The sequence below is a fragment of the Cherax quadricarinatus genome, chromosome 20 (genome assembly GCF_038502225.1).
Source record: "Cherax quadricarinatus isolate ZL_2023a chromosome 20, ASM3850222v1, whole genome shotgun sequence".
NCBI classification, from domain to species: domain Eukaryota; kingdom Metazoa; phylum Arthropoda; class Malacostraca; order Decapoda; family Parastacidae; genus Cherax; species Cherax quadricarinatus.
Window position 1 is genome coordinate 9,969,852 of NC_091311.1, and position 21,006 is coordinate 9,990,857.

The following is a 21,006-nucleotide window of genomic DNA, read 5'->3' on the forward strand; positions in this document are numbered from 1 at the left end:
CCCAAGAGCTATAATTACACTGCTTTCTGATATTCATTCATACGACCCAAGAGCTATAATTACACTGCTTTCTGATATTCATTCATACGACCCAAGAGCTATAATTACACTGCTTTCTGATATTCATTCATACGACCCAAGAGCTATAATTACTGATATTCATTCATACGACCCAAGAGCTATAATTACACTGCTTTCTGATATTCATTCATACGACCCAAGAGCTATAATTACACTGCTTTCTGATATTCATTCATACGACCCAAGAGCTATAATTACACTGCTTTCTGATATTCATTCATACGACCCAAGAGCTATAATTACACTGCTTTCTGATATTCATTCATACGACCCAAGAGCTATAATTACACTGCTTTCTGATATTCATTCATACGACCCAAGAGCTATAATTACACTGCTTTCTGATATTCATTCATACGACCCAAGAGCTATAATTACACTGCTTTCTGATATTCATTCATACGACCCGAACTATAATTACACTGCTTTCTGATATTCATTCATAAGAGCTATAATTACACTGCTTTCTGATATTCATTCATACGACCCAAGAGCTATAATTACACTGCTTTCTGATATTCATTCATACGACCCAAGAGCTATAATTACACTGCTTTCTGATATTCATTCATACGACCCAAGAGCTATAATTACACTGCTTTCTGATATTCATTCATACGACCCAAGAGCTATAATTACACTGCTTTCTGATATTCATTCATACGACCCAAGAGCTATAATTACACTGCTTTCTGATATTCATTCATACGACCCAAGAGCTATAATTACACTGCTTTCTGATATTCATTCATACGACCCAAGAGCTATAATTACACTGCTTTCTGATATTCATTCATGCGACCCAAGAGCTATAATTACACTGCTTTCTGATATTCATTCATACGACCCAAGAGCTATAATTACACTGCTTTCTGATATTCATTCATACGACCCAATAGCTATAATTACATGATATTCATTCATACGACCCAAGAGCTATAATTACACTGCTGATATTCATTCATACGACCCAAGAGCTATAATTACACTGCTTTGCTGATATTCATTCATACGGCCCAAGAGCTATAATTACACTGCTTTCTGATATTCATTCATACGACCCAAGAGCTATAATTACACTGCTTTCTGATATTCATTCATACGACCCAAGAGCTATAATTACACTGCTTTCTGATATTCATTCATACGACCCAAGAGCTATAATTACACTGCTTTCTGATATTCATTCATACGACCCAAGAGCTATAATTACACTGCTTTCTGATATTCATTCATACGACCCAAGAGCTATAATTACACTGCTTTCTGATATTCATTCATACGACCCAAGAGCTATAATTACACTGCTTTCTGATATTCATTCATACGACCCAAGAGCTATAATTACACTGCTTTCTGATATTCATTCATACGACCCAAGAGCTATAATTACACTGCTTTCTGATATTCATTCATACGACCCAAGAGCTATAATTACACTGCTTTCTGATATTCATTCATACGACCCAAGAGCTATAATTACACTGCTTTCTGATATTCATTCATACGACCCAAGAGCTATAATTACACTGCTTTCTGATATTCATTCATACGACCCAAGAGCTATAATTACACTGCTTTCTGATATTCATTCATACGACCCAAGAGCTATAATTACACTGCTTTCTGATATTCATTCATACGACCCAAGAGCTATAATTACACTGCTTTCTGATATTCATTCATACCCAAGAGCTATAATTACACTGCTTTCTGATATTCATTCATACGACCCAGAGACTGCTATAATTACACTGCTTTCTGATATACATTCATACGACCCATGAACTATAATTACACTGCTTTCTGATATTCATTCATACGACCCAAGAGCTATAATTACACTGCTTTCTGATATTCATTCATACGACCCAAGAGCTATAATTACACTGCTTTCTGATATTCATTCATACGACCCAAGAGCTATAATTACACTGCTTTCTGATATTCATTCATACGACCCAAGAGCTATAATTACACTGCTTTCTGATATTCATTCATACGACCCAAGAGCTATAATTACACTGCTTTCTGATATTCATTCATACGACCCAAGAGCTATAATTACACTGCTTTCTGATATTCATTCATACGACCCAAGAGCTATAATTACACTGCTTTCTGATATTCATTCATACGACCCAAGAGCTATAATTACACTGCTTTCTGATATTCATTCATACGACCCAAGAGCTATAATTACACTGCTTTCTGATATTCATTCATACGACCCAAGAGCTATAATTACACTGCTTTCTGATATTCATTCATACGACCCAAGAGCTATAATTACACTGCTTTCTGATATTCATTCATACGACCCAAGAGCTATAATTACACTGCTTTCTGATATTCATTCATACGACCCAAGAGCTATAATTACACTGCTTTCTGATATTCATTCATACGACCCAAGAGCTATAATTACACTGCTTTCTGATATTCATTCATACGACCCAAGAGCTATAATTACACTGCTTTCTGATATTCATTCATACGACCCAAGAGCTATAATTACACTGCTTTCTGATATTCATTCATACGACCCAAGAGCTATAATTACACTGCTTTCTGATATTCATTCATACGACCCAAGAGCTATAATTACACTGCTTTCTGATATTCATTCATACGACCCAAGAGCTATAATTACACTGCTTTCTGATATTCATTCATACGACCCAAGAGCTATAATTACACTGCTTTCTGATATTCATTCATACGACCCAAGAGCTATAATTACACTGCTTTCTGATATTCATTCATACGACCCAAGAGCTATAATTACACTGCTTTCTGATATTCATTCATACGACCCAAGAGCTATAATTACACTGCTTTCTGATATTCATTCATACGACCCAAGAGCTATAATTACACTGCTTTCTGATATTCATTCATACGACCCAAGAGCTATAATTACACTGCTTTCTGATATTCATTCATACGACCCAAGAGCTATAATTACACTGCTTTCTGATATTCATTCATACGACCCAAGAGCTATAATTACACTGCTTTCTGATATTCATTCATACGACCCAAGAGCTATAATTACACTGCTTTCTGATATTCATTCATACGACCCAAGAGCTATAATTACACTGCTTTCTGATATTCATTCATACGACCCAAGAGCTATAATTACACTGCTTTCTGATATTCATTCATACGACCAAGAGCTATAATTACACTGCTTTCTGATATACATTCATACGACCCATGAACTATAATTACACTGCTTTCTGATATTCATTCATACGACCCAAGAGCTATAATTACACTGCTTTCTGATATTCATTCATACGACCCAAGAGCTATAATTACACTGCTTTCTGATATTCATTCATACGACCCAAGAGCTATAATTACACTGCTTTCTGATATTCATTCATACGACCCAAGAGCTATAATTACACTGCTTTCTGATATTCATTCATAGAGCTATAATTACACTGCTTTCTGATATTCATTCATACGACCCAGAGCTATAATTACAGCTACGACCCAAGAGCTAATTACACTGCTTTCTGATATTCATTCATACGACCCAAGAGCTATAATTACACTGCTTTCTGATATTCATTCATACGACCCAAGAGCTATAATTACACTGCTTTCTGATATTCATTCATACGACCCAAGAGCTATAATTACACTGCTTTCTGATATTCATTCATACGACCCAAGAGCTATAATTACACTGCTTTCTGATATTCATTCATACGACCCAAGAGCTATAATTACACTGCTTTCTGATATTCATTCATACGACCCAAGAGCTATAATTACACTGCTTTCTGATATTCATTCATACGACCCAAGAGCTATAATTACACTGCTTTCTGATATTCATTCATACGACCCAAGAGCTATAATTACACTGCTTTCTGATATTCATTCATACGACCCAAGAGCTATAATTACACTGCTTTCTGATATTCATTCATACGACCCAAGAGCTATAATTACACTGCTTTCTGATATTCATTCATACGACCCAAGAGCTATAATTACACTGCTTTCTGATATTCATTCATACGACCCAAGAGCTATAATTACACTGCTTTCTGATATTCATTCATACGACCCAAGAGCTATAATTACACTGCTTTCTGATATTCATTCATACGACCCAAGAGCTATAATTACACTGCTTTCTGATATTCATTCATACGACACAAGAGAGCTGATAATCATACTATAATTACTGCTTTCTGATATTCATTCATACGAACCAAGAGCTATAATTACACTGCTTTCTGATATTCATTCATACGACCCAAGAGCTATAATTACACTGCTTTCTGATATTCATTCATACGACACAAGAGCTATAATTACACTGCTTTCTGATATTCATTCATACGACCCAAGAGCTATAATTACACTGCTTTCTGATATTCATTCATACGACCCAAGAGCTATAATTACACTGCTTTCTGATATTCATTCATGCGACCCAAGAGCTATAATTACACTGCTTTCTGATATTCATTCATACGACCCAAGAGCTGATAATTTACTATAATTACTGCTTTCTGATATTCATTCATACGACCCAAGAGCTATAATTACACTGCTTTCTGATATTCATTCATACGACCCAAGAGCTATAATTACACTGCTTTCTGATATTCATTCATACGACCCAAGAGCTATAATTACACTGCTTTCTGATATTCATTCATACGACCCAAGAGCTATAATTACACTGCTTTCTGATATTCATTCATACGACCCAAGAGCTATAATTACACTGCTTTCTGATATTCATTCATACGACCCAAGAGCTATAATTACACTGCTTTCTGATATTCATTCATACGACCCAAGAGCTATAATTACACTGCTTTCTGATATTCATTCATACGACCCAAGAGCTATAATTACACTGCTTTCTGATATTCATTCATCATACGATATTCATTCATACGACCCAAGAGCTATAATTACACTGCTTTCTGATATTCATTCATACGACCCAAGAGCTATAATTACACTGCTTTCTGATATTCATTCATACGACCCAAGAGCTATAATTACACTGCTTTCTGATATTCATTCATACGACCCAAGAGCTATAATTACACTGCTTTCTGATATTCATTCATACGACCCAAGAGCTATAATTACACTGCTTTCTGATATTCATTCATACGGCCCAAGAGCTATAATTACACTGCTTTCTGATATTCATTCATACGACCCAAGAGCTATAATTACACTGCTTTCTGATATTCATTCATACGACCCAAGAGCTATAATTACACTGCTTTCTGATATTCATTCATACGACCCAAGAGCTATAATTACACTGCTTTCTGATATTCATTCATACGACCCAAGAGCTATAATTACACTGCTTTCTGATATTCATTCATACGACCCAAGAGCTATAATTACACTGCTTTCTGATATTCATTCATACGACCCAAGAGCTATAATTACACTGCTTTCTGATATTCATTCATACGACCCAAGAGCTATAATTACACTGCTTTCTGATATTCATTCATACGACCCAAGAGCTATAATTACACTGCTTTCTGATATTCATTCATACGACCCAAGAGCTATAATTACATGCCTTTTTGATATTCATTCATACGACCCAAGAGCTATAATTACATTGCTTTCTGATATTCATTCATACGACCCAAGAGCTATAATTACACTGCTTTCTGATATTCATTCATACGACCCAAGAGCTATAATTACACTGCTTTCTGATATTCATTCATACGACCCAAGAGCTATAATTACACTGCTTTCTGATATTCATTCATACGACCCAAGAGCTATAATTACACTGCTTTCTGATATTCATTCATACGACCCAAGAGCTATAATTACACTGCTTTCTGATATTCATTCATACGACCCAAGAGCTATAATTACACTGCTTTCTGATATTCATTCATACGACCCAAGAGCTATAATTACACTGCTTTCTGATATTCATTCATACGACCCAAGAGCTATAATTACACTGCTTTCTGATATTCATTCATACGACCCAAGAGCTATAATTACACTGCTTTCTGATATTCATTCATACGACCCAAGAGCTATAATTACACTGCTTTCTGATATTCATTCATACGACCCAAGAGCTATAATTACACTGCTTTCTGATATTCATTCATACGACCCAAGAGCTATAATTACACTGCTTTCTGATATTCATTCATACGACCCAAGAGCTATAATTACACTGCTTTCTGATATTCATTCATACGACCCAAGAGCTATAATTACACTGCTTTCTGATATTCATTCATACGACCCAAGAGCTATAATTACACTGCTTTCTGATATTCATTCATACGACCCAAGAGCTATAATTACACTGCTTTCTGATATTCATTCATACGACCCAAGAGCTATAATTACACTGCTTTCTGATATTCATTCATACGACCCAAGAGCTATAATTACACTGCTTTCTGATATTCATTCATACGACCCAAGAGCTATAATTACACTGCTTTCTGATATTCATTCATACGACCCAAGAGCTATAATTACACTGCTTTCTGATATTCATTCATACGACCCAAGAGCTATAATTACACTGCTTTCTGATATTCATTCATACGACCCAAGAGCTATAATTACACTGCTTTCTGATATTCATTCATACGACCCAAGAGCTATAATTACACTGCTTTCTGATATTCATTCATACGACCCAAGAGCTATAATTACAATGCTTTCTGATATTCATTCATACGACCTAGAGCTATAATTAGCTATAACTGCTTTCTGATATTCATTCATACGACCCAAGAGCTATAATTACACTGCTTTCTGATATTCATTCATACGACCCAAGAGCTATAATTACACTGCTTTCTGATATTCATTCATACGACCCAAGAGCTATAATTACACTGCTTTTTGATATTCATTCATACGACCCAAGAGCTATAATTACACTGCTTTCTGATATTCATTCATACGACCCAAGAGCTATAATTACACTGCTTTCTGATATTCATTCATACGACCCAAGAGCTATAATTACACTGCTTTCTGATATTCATTCATACGACCCAAGAGCTATAATTACACTGCTTTCTGATATTCATTCATACGACCCAAGAGCTATAATTACACTGCTTTCTGATATTCATTCATACGACCCAAGAGCTATAATTACACTGCTTTCTGATATTCATTCATACGACCCAAGAGCTATAATTACACTGCTTTCTGATATTCATTCATACGACCCAAGAGCTATAATTACACTGCTTTCTGATATTCATTCATACGACCCAAGAGCTATAATTACACTGCTTTCTGATATTCATTCATACGACCCAAGAGCTATAATTACACTGCTTTCTGATATTCATTCATACGACCCAAGAGCTATAATTACACTGCTTTCTGATATTCATTCATACGACCCAAGAGCTATAATTACACTGCTTTCTGATATTCATTCATACGACCCAAGAGCTATAATTACACTGCTTTCTGATATTCATTCATACGACCCAAGAGCTATAATTACACTGCTTTCTGATATTCATTCATACGACCCAAGAGCTATAATTACACTGCTTTCTGATATTCATTCATACGACCCAAGAGCTATAATTACACTGCTTTCTGATATTCATTCATACGACCCAAGAGCTATAATTACACTGCTTTCTGATATTCATTCATACGACCCAAGAGCTATAATTACACTGCTTTCTGATATTCATTCATACGACCCAAGAGCTATAATTACACTGCTTTCTGATATTCATTCATACGACCCAAGAGCTATAATTACACTGCTTTCTGATATTCATTCATACGACCCAAGAGCTATAATTACACTGCTTTCTGATATTCATTCATACGACCCAAGAGCTATAATTACACTGCTTTCTGATATTCATTCATACGACCCAAGAGCTATAATTACACTGCTTTCTGATATTCATTCATACGACCCAAGAGCTATAATTACACTGCTTTCTGATATTCATTCATACGACCCAAGAGCTATAATTACACTGCTTTCTGATATTCATTCATACGACCCAAGAGCTATAATTACACTGCTTTCTGATATTCATTCATACGACCCAAGAGCTATAATTACACTGCTTTCTGATATTCATTCATACGACCCAAGAGCTATAATTACACTGCTTTCTGATATTCATTCATACGACCCAAGAGCTATAATTACACTGCTTTCTGATATTCATTCATACGACCCAAGAGCTATAATTACACTGCTTTCTGATATTCATTCATACGACCCAAGAGCTATAATTACACTGCTTTCTGATATTCATTCATACGACCCAAGAGCTATAATTACACTGCTTTCTGTTATTCATTCATACGACCCAAGAGCTATAATTACACTGCTTTTTGATATTCAATCATACGACCAAAGAGCTATAATTACACTGCTTTTTGATATTCATTCATACGACCCAAGAGCTCTAATTACATTGCTTTTTGATATTCATTCATACGGCCCAAGAGCTATAATTACATTGCTTTTTGATATTCATTCATACGGCCCAAGAGCTATAATTACACTGCTTTTTGATATTCAATCATACGACCCAAGAGCTATAATTACACTGCTTTTTGATATTCATTCATACGACCCAAGAGCTCTAATTACATTGCTTTTTGATATTCATTCATACGGCCCAAGAGCTATAATTACATTGCTTTTTGATATTCATTCATACGACCCAAGAGCTATAATTACACTGCTTTTTGATATTCATTCATACGACCCAAGAGCTATAATTACGTTGCTTTCTGATATTCATTCATACGACCCAAGAGCTATAATTACACTGCTTTCTGATATTCATTCATACGACCCAAGAGCTATAATTACACTGCTTTCTGATATTCATTCATACGACCCAAGAGCTATAATTACACTGCTTTCTGATATTCATTCATACGACCCAAGAGCTATAATTACACTGCTTTCTGATATTCATTCATACGACCCAAGAGCTATAATTACACTGCTTTCTGATATTCATTCATACGACCCAAGAGCTATAATTACACTGCTTTCTGATATTCATTCATACGACCCAAGAGCTATAATTACACTGCTTTCTGATATTCATTCATACGACCCAAGAGCTATAATTACACTGCTTTCTGATATTCATTCATACGACCCAAGAGCTATAATTACACTGCTTTCTGATATTCATTCATACGACCCAAGAGCTATAATTACACTGCTTTCTGATATTCATTCATACGACCCAAGAGCTATAATTACACTGCTTTCTGATATTCATTCATACGACCCAAGAGCTATAATTACACTGCTTTCTGATATTCATTCATACGACCCAAGAGCTATAATTACACTGCTTTCTGATATTCATTCATACGACCCAAGAGCTATAATTACACTGCTTTCTGATATTCATTCATACGACCCAAGAGCTATAATTACACTGCTTTCTGATATTCATTCATACGACCCAAGAGCTATAATTACACTGCTTTCTGATATTCATTCATACGACCCAAGAGCTATAATTACACTGCTTTCTGATATTCATTCATACGACCCAAGAGCTATAATTACACTGCTTTCTGATATTCATTCATACGGCCCATGAGCTATAATTACACTGCTTTCTGATATTCATTCATACGACCCAAGAGCTATAATTACACTGCTTTCTGATATTCATTCATACGACCCAAGAGCTATAATTACACTGCTTTCTGATATTCATTCATACGACCCAAGAGCTATAATTACACTGCTTTCTGATATTCATTCATACGACCCAAGAGCTATAATTACACTGCTTTTTGATATTCATTCATACAACCCAAGAGCTATAATTTCACTGCTTTCTGATATTCATTCATACGATCCAAGAGCTATAATTACACTGCTTTCTGATATTCATTCATACGACCCAAGAGCTATAATTACACTGCTTTCTGATATTCATTCATATGACCCAAGAGCTATAATTACACTGCTTTCTGATATTCATTCATACGACCCAAGAGCTATAATTACACTGCTTTCTGATATTCATTCATACGACCCAAGAGCTATAATTACACTGCTTTCTGATATTCATCCATACGACCCAAGAGCTATAATTACACTGCTTTCTGATATTCATTCATACGACCCAAGAGCTATAATTACACTGCTTTCTGATATTCATTCATACGACCCAAGAGCTATAATTACACTGCTTTCTGATATTCATTCATACGACCCAAGAGCTATAATTACACTGCTTTCTGATATTCATTCATACGACCCAAGAGCTATAATTACACTGCTTTCTGATATTCATTCATACGACCCAAGAGCTATAATTACACTGCTTTCTGGTATTCATTCATACGACCCAAGAGCTATAATTACACTGTTTTCTGATATTCATTCATACGGCCCAAGAGCTATAATTACACTGCTTTCTGATATTCATTCATACGACCAAGAGCTTCACGGGAACATTTTAGCCACAGAAATTTTCACCCTGACTGTAAATAGTAATTCATTATAAATATTAAAGTAAGATTCATTTTGGCGTAATTATTTTGATTATTTCTGAGATTAAATGGTTATAAAATTGCACCACACACACACACACACACACACACACACACACACACACACACACACACACACACACACACACACACACACACACACACACACACACACACACACACGCGCGCACACACTCACACACTCACACACACACTGCAAGAAGGCGTTTGACACAGTTCCACACAAGAGATTGGTGCAAAAACTGGAGGACCAAGCAGGGATAACAGGGAAGGCACTACAATGGATCAGGGAATACTTGTCAGGAAGACAGCAGCGAGTCATGGTACGTGGCGAGGTGTCAGAGTGGGCACCTGTGACCAGCGGGGTCCCGCAGGGGTCAGTCCTAGGACCAGTGCTGTTTCTGGTATTTGTGAACGACATGACGGAAGGAATAGACTCTGAGGTGTCCCTGTTTGCAGATGACGTGAAGTTGATGAGAAGAATTCACTCGATCGAATACCAGGCAGAACTACAATGGGATATGGACAGGCTGCAGACCTGGTCCAGCAATTGGCTCCTGGAGTTCAATCCCACCAAGTGCAAAGTCATGAAGATTGGGGAAGGGCAAAGAAGACCGCAGACGGAGTACAGTCTAGGGGGCCAGAGACTACAAACCTCACTCAAGGAAAAAGATCTTGGGGTGAGTATAACACCAGGCACATCTCCTGAAGCGCACATCAATCAAATAACTGCTGCAGCATATGGGCGCCTAGCAAACCTCAGAACAGCATTCCGACATCTTAATAAGGAATCGTTCAGGACCCTGTACACCGTGTACGTTAGGCCCATATTGGAGTATGCGGCACCAGTTTGGAACCCACACCTAGCCAAGCACGTAAAGAAAGTAGAGAAAGTGCAAAGGTTTGCAACAAGACTAGTCCCACAGCTAAGAGGTATGTCCTACGAGGAGAGGTTAAGGCTAATCAACCTGACGACACTGGAGGACAGTAGAGATAGGGGGGACATGATAACGACATACAAAATACTGAGAGGAAATGACAAGGTGGACAAAGACAGGATGTTCCAGAGATTGGACACAGTAACAAGGGGACACAGTTGGAAGTTGAAGACACAGATGAATCACAGGGATGTTAGGAAGTATTTCTTCAGCCACAGAGTAGTCAGTAAGTGGAATAGCTTGGAAAGCGATGTAGTGGAGGCAGGATCCATACATAGCTTTAAGCAGAGGTATGATAAAGCTCACGGTTCAGAGAGAGTGACCTAGTAGCGATCAGTGAAGAGGCGGGGCCAGGAGCACGGACTCGACCCCCGCAACCTCAACTAGGTGAGTACAACTAGGTGAGTACACATACACACACACACACACACATACACACACACACACACACACACAAACACACATACACACACACAGACACGCACACACACATACACACACGCACGCACACACACACACACACACACACACACACACACACACGCACACACACACATACACACACGCACACACACACACACACACACACACACACACACACACACACACACACACACACACACACACACACACACACACACACACACACACACACACACACAACAGCTCAGTTCTATTTTCTACCCAAACTTGTCAACGACATATGAAAAAACATTTACATGTTTTCCACTATTCTCGGTAATCCCTTGTTATAATAATATCAATAAAAATTACCTAAACATATTTTGATGCAGACTTTGCTTATCTTATATATATATATATATATATATATATATATATATATATATATATATATATATATATATATATATATATATATATATATATATATATATATATATATATATATATATATATATATATATATATATATATATATATATATATATATATATATATATATATATATATATATATATATATATATATGTCGTGCCGAATAGGCAGAACTTGCGATCTTGGCTTAAATAGCAACGCTCATCTCGCCATATAGGACAAGCTAAAATTTGTGTATGCAATAATTTCGCCAAAATCATTCTGAACCTAATGAAAAAAATATATTTCACTGTGTTTGTTTAGTATTAAATTATTGTAAACAAATCTTAAATATATTTAGTTGGGTTAGGCTAAAATAAATTGCGCTTGTTATAATAAGATTAGGTAAGTTTTCTAAGTTCCTTTTGGTGCAAAATTAAAAAATTTGACATTAACATTAAAGAAAAAAATATATCTTTAAATGTATAAGAGAAAATTTTGGAAAGGACTTAATTTTAAATGAGTTCTTGCTAATTGACCAGTTTTACATATTCGGCACGGCATATATATATATATATATATATATATATATATATATATATATATATATATGTCGTGCCGAATATGTAAAATTGGTCAATTAGCAAGAACTCATTTAAAATTAAGTCCTTTCTAAAATTTTCTCTTATACGTTTAAAGATATATTTTTTGCATTAATGTTAATGTAAAAAATTTTAATTTTGCACCAAAAGAATCTTAGAAAACTTACCTAACCTTATTATAACAAGAACAACTTATTTTAGCCTAACCCAACTAAATATATTTTAGATTTGTTTACAATAATTTAATACTAAAGAAACGCAGTGAAATATATTTTTTTCGTTAGGTTCAGAATGATTTTGGCGAAATTATTGCATAAACAAATTTTCGCTTGTCCTATATGGCAAGATGAGCGTTGCTATTTAAGCCAAGATCGCAAGTTCTGCCTATTCGGCACGACATATATATATATATATATATATATATATATATATATATATATATATATATATATATATATATATATATATATATATATATATATATATATATATATATATATATATATATATTAAATCTAACGTGAACGAGGTTTAATAATAGGCTACAAAAATTCATAAAGATTAATGACAAAAATTAAGGTCTAAACACATTAAAACTATAACATATAAATAGGCAATATCGCTCTTGCACATCATTCGGAATTCCCCCCCCCCCCCCGCATTTTGTAAAGAGACAGTTTAGTATTTTATCCATTCTGAAAATACTTTTTTGAGTAGTGTAAAATATAAATTTACTCTGAATACCCTGAAACTGATACTGACCCAATTTTCTCCAGTATGTGACGCTCTTTTATTTATCAACACCACATTTCCCTAGAGTAATCATCACATTATTGGTTTAAACCTCGACACTTTAAAACGCACTCGAAAAGGCCTGCTCTTGCGTCAGCCTAGTTAAACGCTAGACTGATGAACGTATGAGTCAGGATTTGAACTATTGCCGGGGCTCTGTGAGCATTTCATTTTGTTCCTACACTAAATATAATACTAGTTAAGCTGTATTCGGTTATATTTGCTGAGACAGCTTTTTCTTAAGAGCATGTATGCGTATATTTTGCTAAGTTATATCTAATGGTACATTCATTTATGTCTCGTTGAGCAGCTTACTCCTAGAAAGGATAAGCAACAGGAAGCCCCGTTCCTTTTCGTAGTAAATAATTTATATTCCAATCTTTCCTCTTGTATTTTGAGAAACTATTATGCCATGGATTTATTGTACAGTAAATACTCAGGATATATTTCATATTCCAATTATATATTTCATACGATGAGGATCTATTATATTGTTTCATAAGCTAATAAATTCTCCTGTATGTCCAGAATGTATTACAACTGCCAAAATCTGTTAAATATTCAGATGTATTTTATATGCGTAGGGTTTATCTCTCATACCTATGATCTACAACACCTTCAGGATAAATAATTTAACTTGACAGCAGGTACGTCAAATCTCTGTGACGCATTTAGCCTCCCAGGGATAACGTTCACTTGACTTGTGATATTAATTACCCGATTGACCTCGCAAGGCATATATTGCCTACAAGTATGGCAGACTCACCAGAACAGAGTAAACCTTTGTTACAAACAACGCTTCGCCTATACAGCCAACTTGACCCCTTTGCATGATTGTCGTTTTACCTCTTTGTATGACTGCTGTTTAACTCTTTATCAATGACGGTCGATTTACCCTTTTGAGTAACTTGCTTTCTTACTGGGATGACGCTGTGACTTTACTCTTTATACGACTGTTTATAAAAGAGTATTATCGTTTTACTGTCTCACCTGACTTGTTAAAGCTGTGACTTTGTAAAGCCTACTCATGGCGAGACAAGATGTCTATAATGAAAGTTTCCTCTGTTCCTAGTATTGCTTATAATTAGCTTCTGCTTGATGCTCACTTCAGTGGCCTCATTATCTTGTAACCAAATTAAGGGCAAATTTTTCTTACTTGGCAAATAAATTGTGCTGGGAAGTGAGTGTGTACGGTCATTCACGGCATTCTTACTACGACACAGACTCTGTGGCATGACACAGACATTCCATTGTAACACAATCAATCCTTGTGACATGATCTCAGTTCATAGACTTGGCAGACACCAGGAAAAAGTGTTATATAGACAGTTACACATACTCAGTGACAGAGACGTAACACAGAAGGTCCAAGTGACATAGGCACCATGACGCAGACATCTCTTTGATGTAGAACGACCCCGTGACACAGACATTCCCCAAGAAACAGACACGGTGACATAAAAGCCATAACATACGCCATGACACAGATACTCCTCCTTACACACATACATCAACACAGACACCATTACACATTTGTTGTGGCACAAGCACTGTGACACAGATCCATGACTTTGACAACGTGACACAGACGTTATGATACAAACATCTTGAAACAGGCACTGTAATGCAGGTTCGTCCAACATTTACCAATGCTAATTACCCAAACCCACCATCTCACACGATCCTGTCAATCAAATCCCCATCTCCCCACACTGACGTATCCCATCCTCTCTTTACATCCCACCTACACACCCACCTTTTTCCACTGATATTTAACACACTTCCCCTCTAATGCTCACCTTTCCAACACACTGTTTATCCAGACTTGAGATACTTCCTCCAGCCTATCTAGTCTCCAAGATAGTACCGTTATGTACCCCCTGTATCCATTTTCGTAACCCCTCTTTCACATTCTCATTTACTTCCAGTTGTTGACAGGAGGATTAAAGTGTGGTATATAAACTCAGATGAAATTACAAACAAGTAGTACGAAAAGGAAGGATAACTGAGGAAAATCCAAACACATCGACGCCAGGCTGAGAGACTAATTATCTCAAACCCCGCCTCATCTTCACCGTTCTTCTCTGTATTGGACTGAAGAATCCACAGGCTGGCGAAACGTTTCCTCAGTAAAAATTCCCAAATGTTGCACAAGTGTCTGAAACATAATAGAAGAAACGGATCATATAACACTGGACCGCAACCAGACAGTGAAGGAGATGATGAAACTGCTTTGATAACAGGATATAACAGAAGCTATATCCCAATTATTACTGAAAGAAGACGAACTGAATGAATCCACCATGAATATTTACACAACATTTTACTATACTCGTGGAAAGCACCAAATAGGTGGGAAACTGGAAGTGTGATTTCCATTAATAAACAGAGTAATATACAAGGATTATTAAATACAGGCCAGTATTACTGATATGTGTTCTATGTACATTGGAGGGAAAGACAGTCAGAAAGAGATCTGTGATGCACTTGAAGGGGAACTTGACTGTAGGAAAACCAGTAAAACCCTGGCTACGAACCTCTAGGAATTCTAAGATGAACAACGAATAATGAGGAAGAGAGAGAGATAAGGATGGTTCGACTGCCTTTTATTGGACTTCACGGAGACATTTGATACAGTCCCACACTGGAGAAGGTCCCATAAATTGAAAGAGGAGGCAGAGTTGCGAGAAAAAACATTCACGTGGACATATTAGTATGATAGAAGATAAAAGGGTTACAATAAGGGAAGACACATCAGGTTGAGCATAATTAACAAGTGAGGGTCCAGGATCAATACTATGGCCTTTGCAATGTTTTAGTATACGTGAATGATCCTCTAGAGGAGATCGGTGTCTGTGCATTATTATTTAATGACGACATTATAGAAACGAGAAGAGTAAAGAACACACAAGAAGGCTTGGAAGGGTAACATAATGATAGAGGAAGCTGCAGGACTTGCCAAACAAGTGGTTACCGGCACTTACGCAGCTCAAGTGCAAGATAATGCAAATTACGTAGGGCTGAAGGCGGCCTCAACAACCTTCATAAAATGAGACGAAAGAGGTTTCACAAAGCCAATAATGGGGAGGAATTTGGAGTCGCTGTTATGGCGAACATAATAGCGCATATAAAACCGTAACAGTAACAGTGCACACAAGGACTTCAGATATTTGAATTGCCCTCAAAAACCTCACTAAATAATTCTTCAGAACACTATATACGACCTGTCAGAATACGCAGCATCAGAATGAAGATCACACCTGGGAAGGCAAGTTTAAATAGTTCAAAAGTTTTCAGTTTTGTTCAATTGAGAAAGTTGAACTAAAAGGAGAGGCTTACATAATTAAATATAACCATCTTGGAAGACAAAATCATCAGATAATACATGAACACGGACAAGAAGACACTCAGAGATCTCCATACAAAAGCATTAGGAAACACGTAAACACGGACAAGAAGATGCACAAAGATTTCCAAAGAGTTTACAGAAACATATTGTTTAAAAAGTGAGGCACAGAAGTGAGAAGAAAGTAAGAACTGACATGAACTACTGAGACACTAGTAAATAGTTCTTTTGTCTTAGGTATATAAACAAGACGTATTGAAGGCAAACTGCATAAACGGAATCAAGATTAGGTATTTTACGGCCCAAGATGAAAGAAACCTTTACGTTCCAGAGGTTATTAGTGGCGGGACCAGGAGATAAGTCTCAACCATGGCAAACACGACTCGATAATTATAGCAGGGTGAATGCAGACACTTCCGTTACACAGACATTGCGATATAAGCAACATGCCAAAGAACTCGTGACGCACTGTTTTACACGGATACTTCCTGTTACACAGACACCGTGAAACAGACCCTGGGACATAGACAGAGTGACACAGATAGTGTACCACAGACACCATAGCACAGACATAACGAAACATACACAGTAGGATATACTGCCACGGACACTCTACATGACACAGACATTCGTCATAACACAGACATCCTCCATAACACAGACACTCCTCATATCACAGACACTCTCCATAACACAGACATCCTCCATAACAGACATTCTCCATAACACAGACACTCTCCATAACACAGACACTCCATAACACAGACACTCTCCATAACACAGACACTCTCCATAACACAGACACTCTTCATAATACAGGCACTCTCCATAACACAGACACTCTCCATAACACAGACACTCCATAACACAGACACTCTCCATAACACAGACACTCTTCATAACACAGACACTCTTCATAACACAAGCACTCTCCATAACACAGACACTCTCCATAACACAGACACTCTCCATAACACAGACATCCTCCAAAACAGACATTCTCCATAACACAGACACTATCCATAACACAGACACTATCCATAACACAGACTCTCTCCATAACACAGACACTCCTCATAACAAAGGCACTCTCTATAACACAGACACTCTCCATAACACAGGCATTCTTCATAACACTGATGCTCTTCATAACACAGACACTCTCCATAACACAGACACTCTCCATAACACAGACACTCTCCATAACACAGACATCCTCCATAACAGACATTCTCCATAACACAGACACTATCCATAACACAGACACTATCCATAACACAGACACTATCCATAACACAGACACTCTCCATAACACAGACACTCTCCATAACACAGACACTCTCCATAACACAGACTCTCTCCATAACACAGACACTCCTCATAACAAAGGCACTCTCCATAACACAGATGCTCTTCATAACACAGACACTCTCCATAACACAGACACTCTCCATAACACAGGCACTCTCCATAACACAGACACTCTCCATAACACAGACATTCTTCATAGCACACTCTCCATAACACAGACACTCTGCGTGGCACAGACACACTCCGTGATAAAGATACTCCCTGTATCACAGACACTTTCTGTTTCACAAACACCGTAAGTTACTGTCATAGACACTCTCCGTGACACAGACATATTCTGCAATACAGACATTCACCAAGACACAGATTCTCACTCTGGTAGATACAGTTCCAGTGACACACACTTTGACGGACACATGCGTTCCGTGGCACAGACAGTGTGATACAGCTAATGTAACACACTGAAATATAAACACACCCTATAACAAGTGGCATAGACGCTTATTGTAACGCAAACACTTACGCACTCGCTGTAACACAGGCAAAGAAATGCTCAATCAGTGTGACAGAGACACAGGCTGTGAAACAGACCACGTGGCAAACACTCTCAATCTGGCACAGACACCGTTATTCAGGTACTCACTTTGGCACAGATAGCATGATGCAGACAGTGCAACCGACACTGTGACAAAGACACTGTAACACAAACACTCAAACACCGTGACACAGACACCTTCCGTGACAAAGCAAGCCTCAGTGTAATTAATTTTAATAAATTATTCAATTTTTTCATACTTTTTTGTTCAACTGATGTATTAAAAGTCTATGTTGAATGTGCTTTTGTTATATATATGTATATATATATATATATATATATATATATATATATATATATATATATATATATATATATATATATATATATATATATATATATATATATATATATATATATATATATATATATATATATATATGTATGTTTATAAGCATATACATATTCAGTACGTACGTACATGCATGTTTCAAAGTTTTCACCATCTACTATAACAGATGATCTAAAAAATACAAAACCACATAAACATGACATTCATACTGCTAGGCGCTAGGTGTGCAGGTAAGAATACTGCCCCGGGGAGCTGGCGTCCCAGGGGGTCACCCACCGCCTCGCCGACGTACACACAGGGTAATTGAGCGATAATTATAGGTGTTTATTCACCTGCAACTTACAAACACACATTAACAAACGAGTTTTGTCTTATGCTTGTTGTTTTCCCGATTCAATAACACCCAATCGGATCAGAAAACAGTATACAGCATAACACGATGACCTAAGACAATTCACTCGAAGTGGCCTGAAGGTGAAACGGGATTGTTTCACCCACTTCCTATTTTGTTTTAAAAGTCTGAGACCTCTTGCTGGAACTGTAAGCGGGCCACTTCACTGAAGATAATGTCTATTGGGGCAGTGGAGTCGTAGAGGAAGGGGGAGTCGAAGAGGATGACAATGGTTCCTAAGACCGACGTGACACCGAACACCCATAGCAGTAGCCGGTCCAGCACCATGGCCACGAACGCCCAGTCATCGTCCTCCTGCAGAGTTGGGAAGAAAACTACGTTAGTAGTGTGTAAAGAGAAAGAGGGAGAGAGAGAGAGAGAGAGAGAGAGAGAGAGAGAGAGAGAGAGAGAGCGAACTATTACAACAATTAATGTGCAAATTTTAGTTTTTCGACCCACCAAGAACGAATCCGTCAGAGGCATTTTTTTTCTACTCAGAATGTCTTCTTACAAAACTTTCCATATTCGTGGCATTTTATAAAGTAAAGTGCCACACTCAGATGGGTCTCTGAGGCAGAGTGCCACACATAGTTGGTTCCTCAGCCTTTATGACGGATTTCCTACTGAAGACCTTCCTGTGAAGATGAAAGGTCAATTGGAAAGAAGTTTAGCTAAAGTTCTGTAAATATATAATCCTGGTGATTTAACAGCTCCTGCTGGGAAGACAGAATCAGAGAAAATGCGATGAACATACTGATAAAAAGTGATGAACAGAAGAAATCATCGGTGAAGAGAGGCCAAGAAAGAAATATTAACATTGCTGGAACAATACTCAAACAAATTGCACTCAGGAGAGGGAACTTTTGGCTATCTTTCGCTCCGACTTGTACCAATTACAAGTCACAGTGAAGCGAGAAGTGCAGAAAGAATATAATGTATTCAGCAGGGGACGGGGAAAGAAGGGAGTGGTAATGGTGGTGAAAAAAGAGGAAGTAACAGCAATGTTGGTGGAGAGCAAAGAAGTAGTAGTAGTAGCGGAGGTAGTAGCAGTGGTAGTAGTGAAGGTAGTAGCGGTGGTAGTAGTAGTAGTAGTAGCAGCAGCAGTAGTAATAGTAGTAGTAGTAGCAGAAGTAGTAAGAGTAGTAGTAGTTATCCTCTGAATGACTTCAATGCATCTTACTGATATGTTATCTTTTCCCAATGACGAGTTCTCTCCTCTCTCTTATACATAAACATTCGCAGTTTACTCATTAATTGAACATAAAACTAGACGACATTCTGATCATTT

The 21,006-nt window shown here is 37.1% G+C and overlaps 1 protein-coding gene across 1 annotated transcript in view; it reads right to left on the reverse strand.

Moving 5' to 3' along the window:
- Positions 1-19,721: 19,721 nt before the first annotated feature.
- LOC128699909 (acetylcholine receptor subunit alpha-L1-like) overlaps positions 19,722-21,006 on the reverse strand; it is a 33,138-nt gene continuing 31,853 nt past the window's right edge. Inside the window, 1 exon segment of the mRNA XM_070086881.1 lies at positions 19,722-20,033. Within this exon segment, the coding sequence (XP_069942982.1) occupies positions 19,839-20,033 (195 nt within the window). The 3' untranslated portion in view covers positions 19,722-19,838.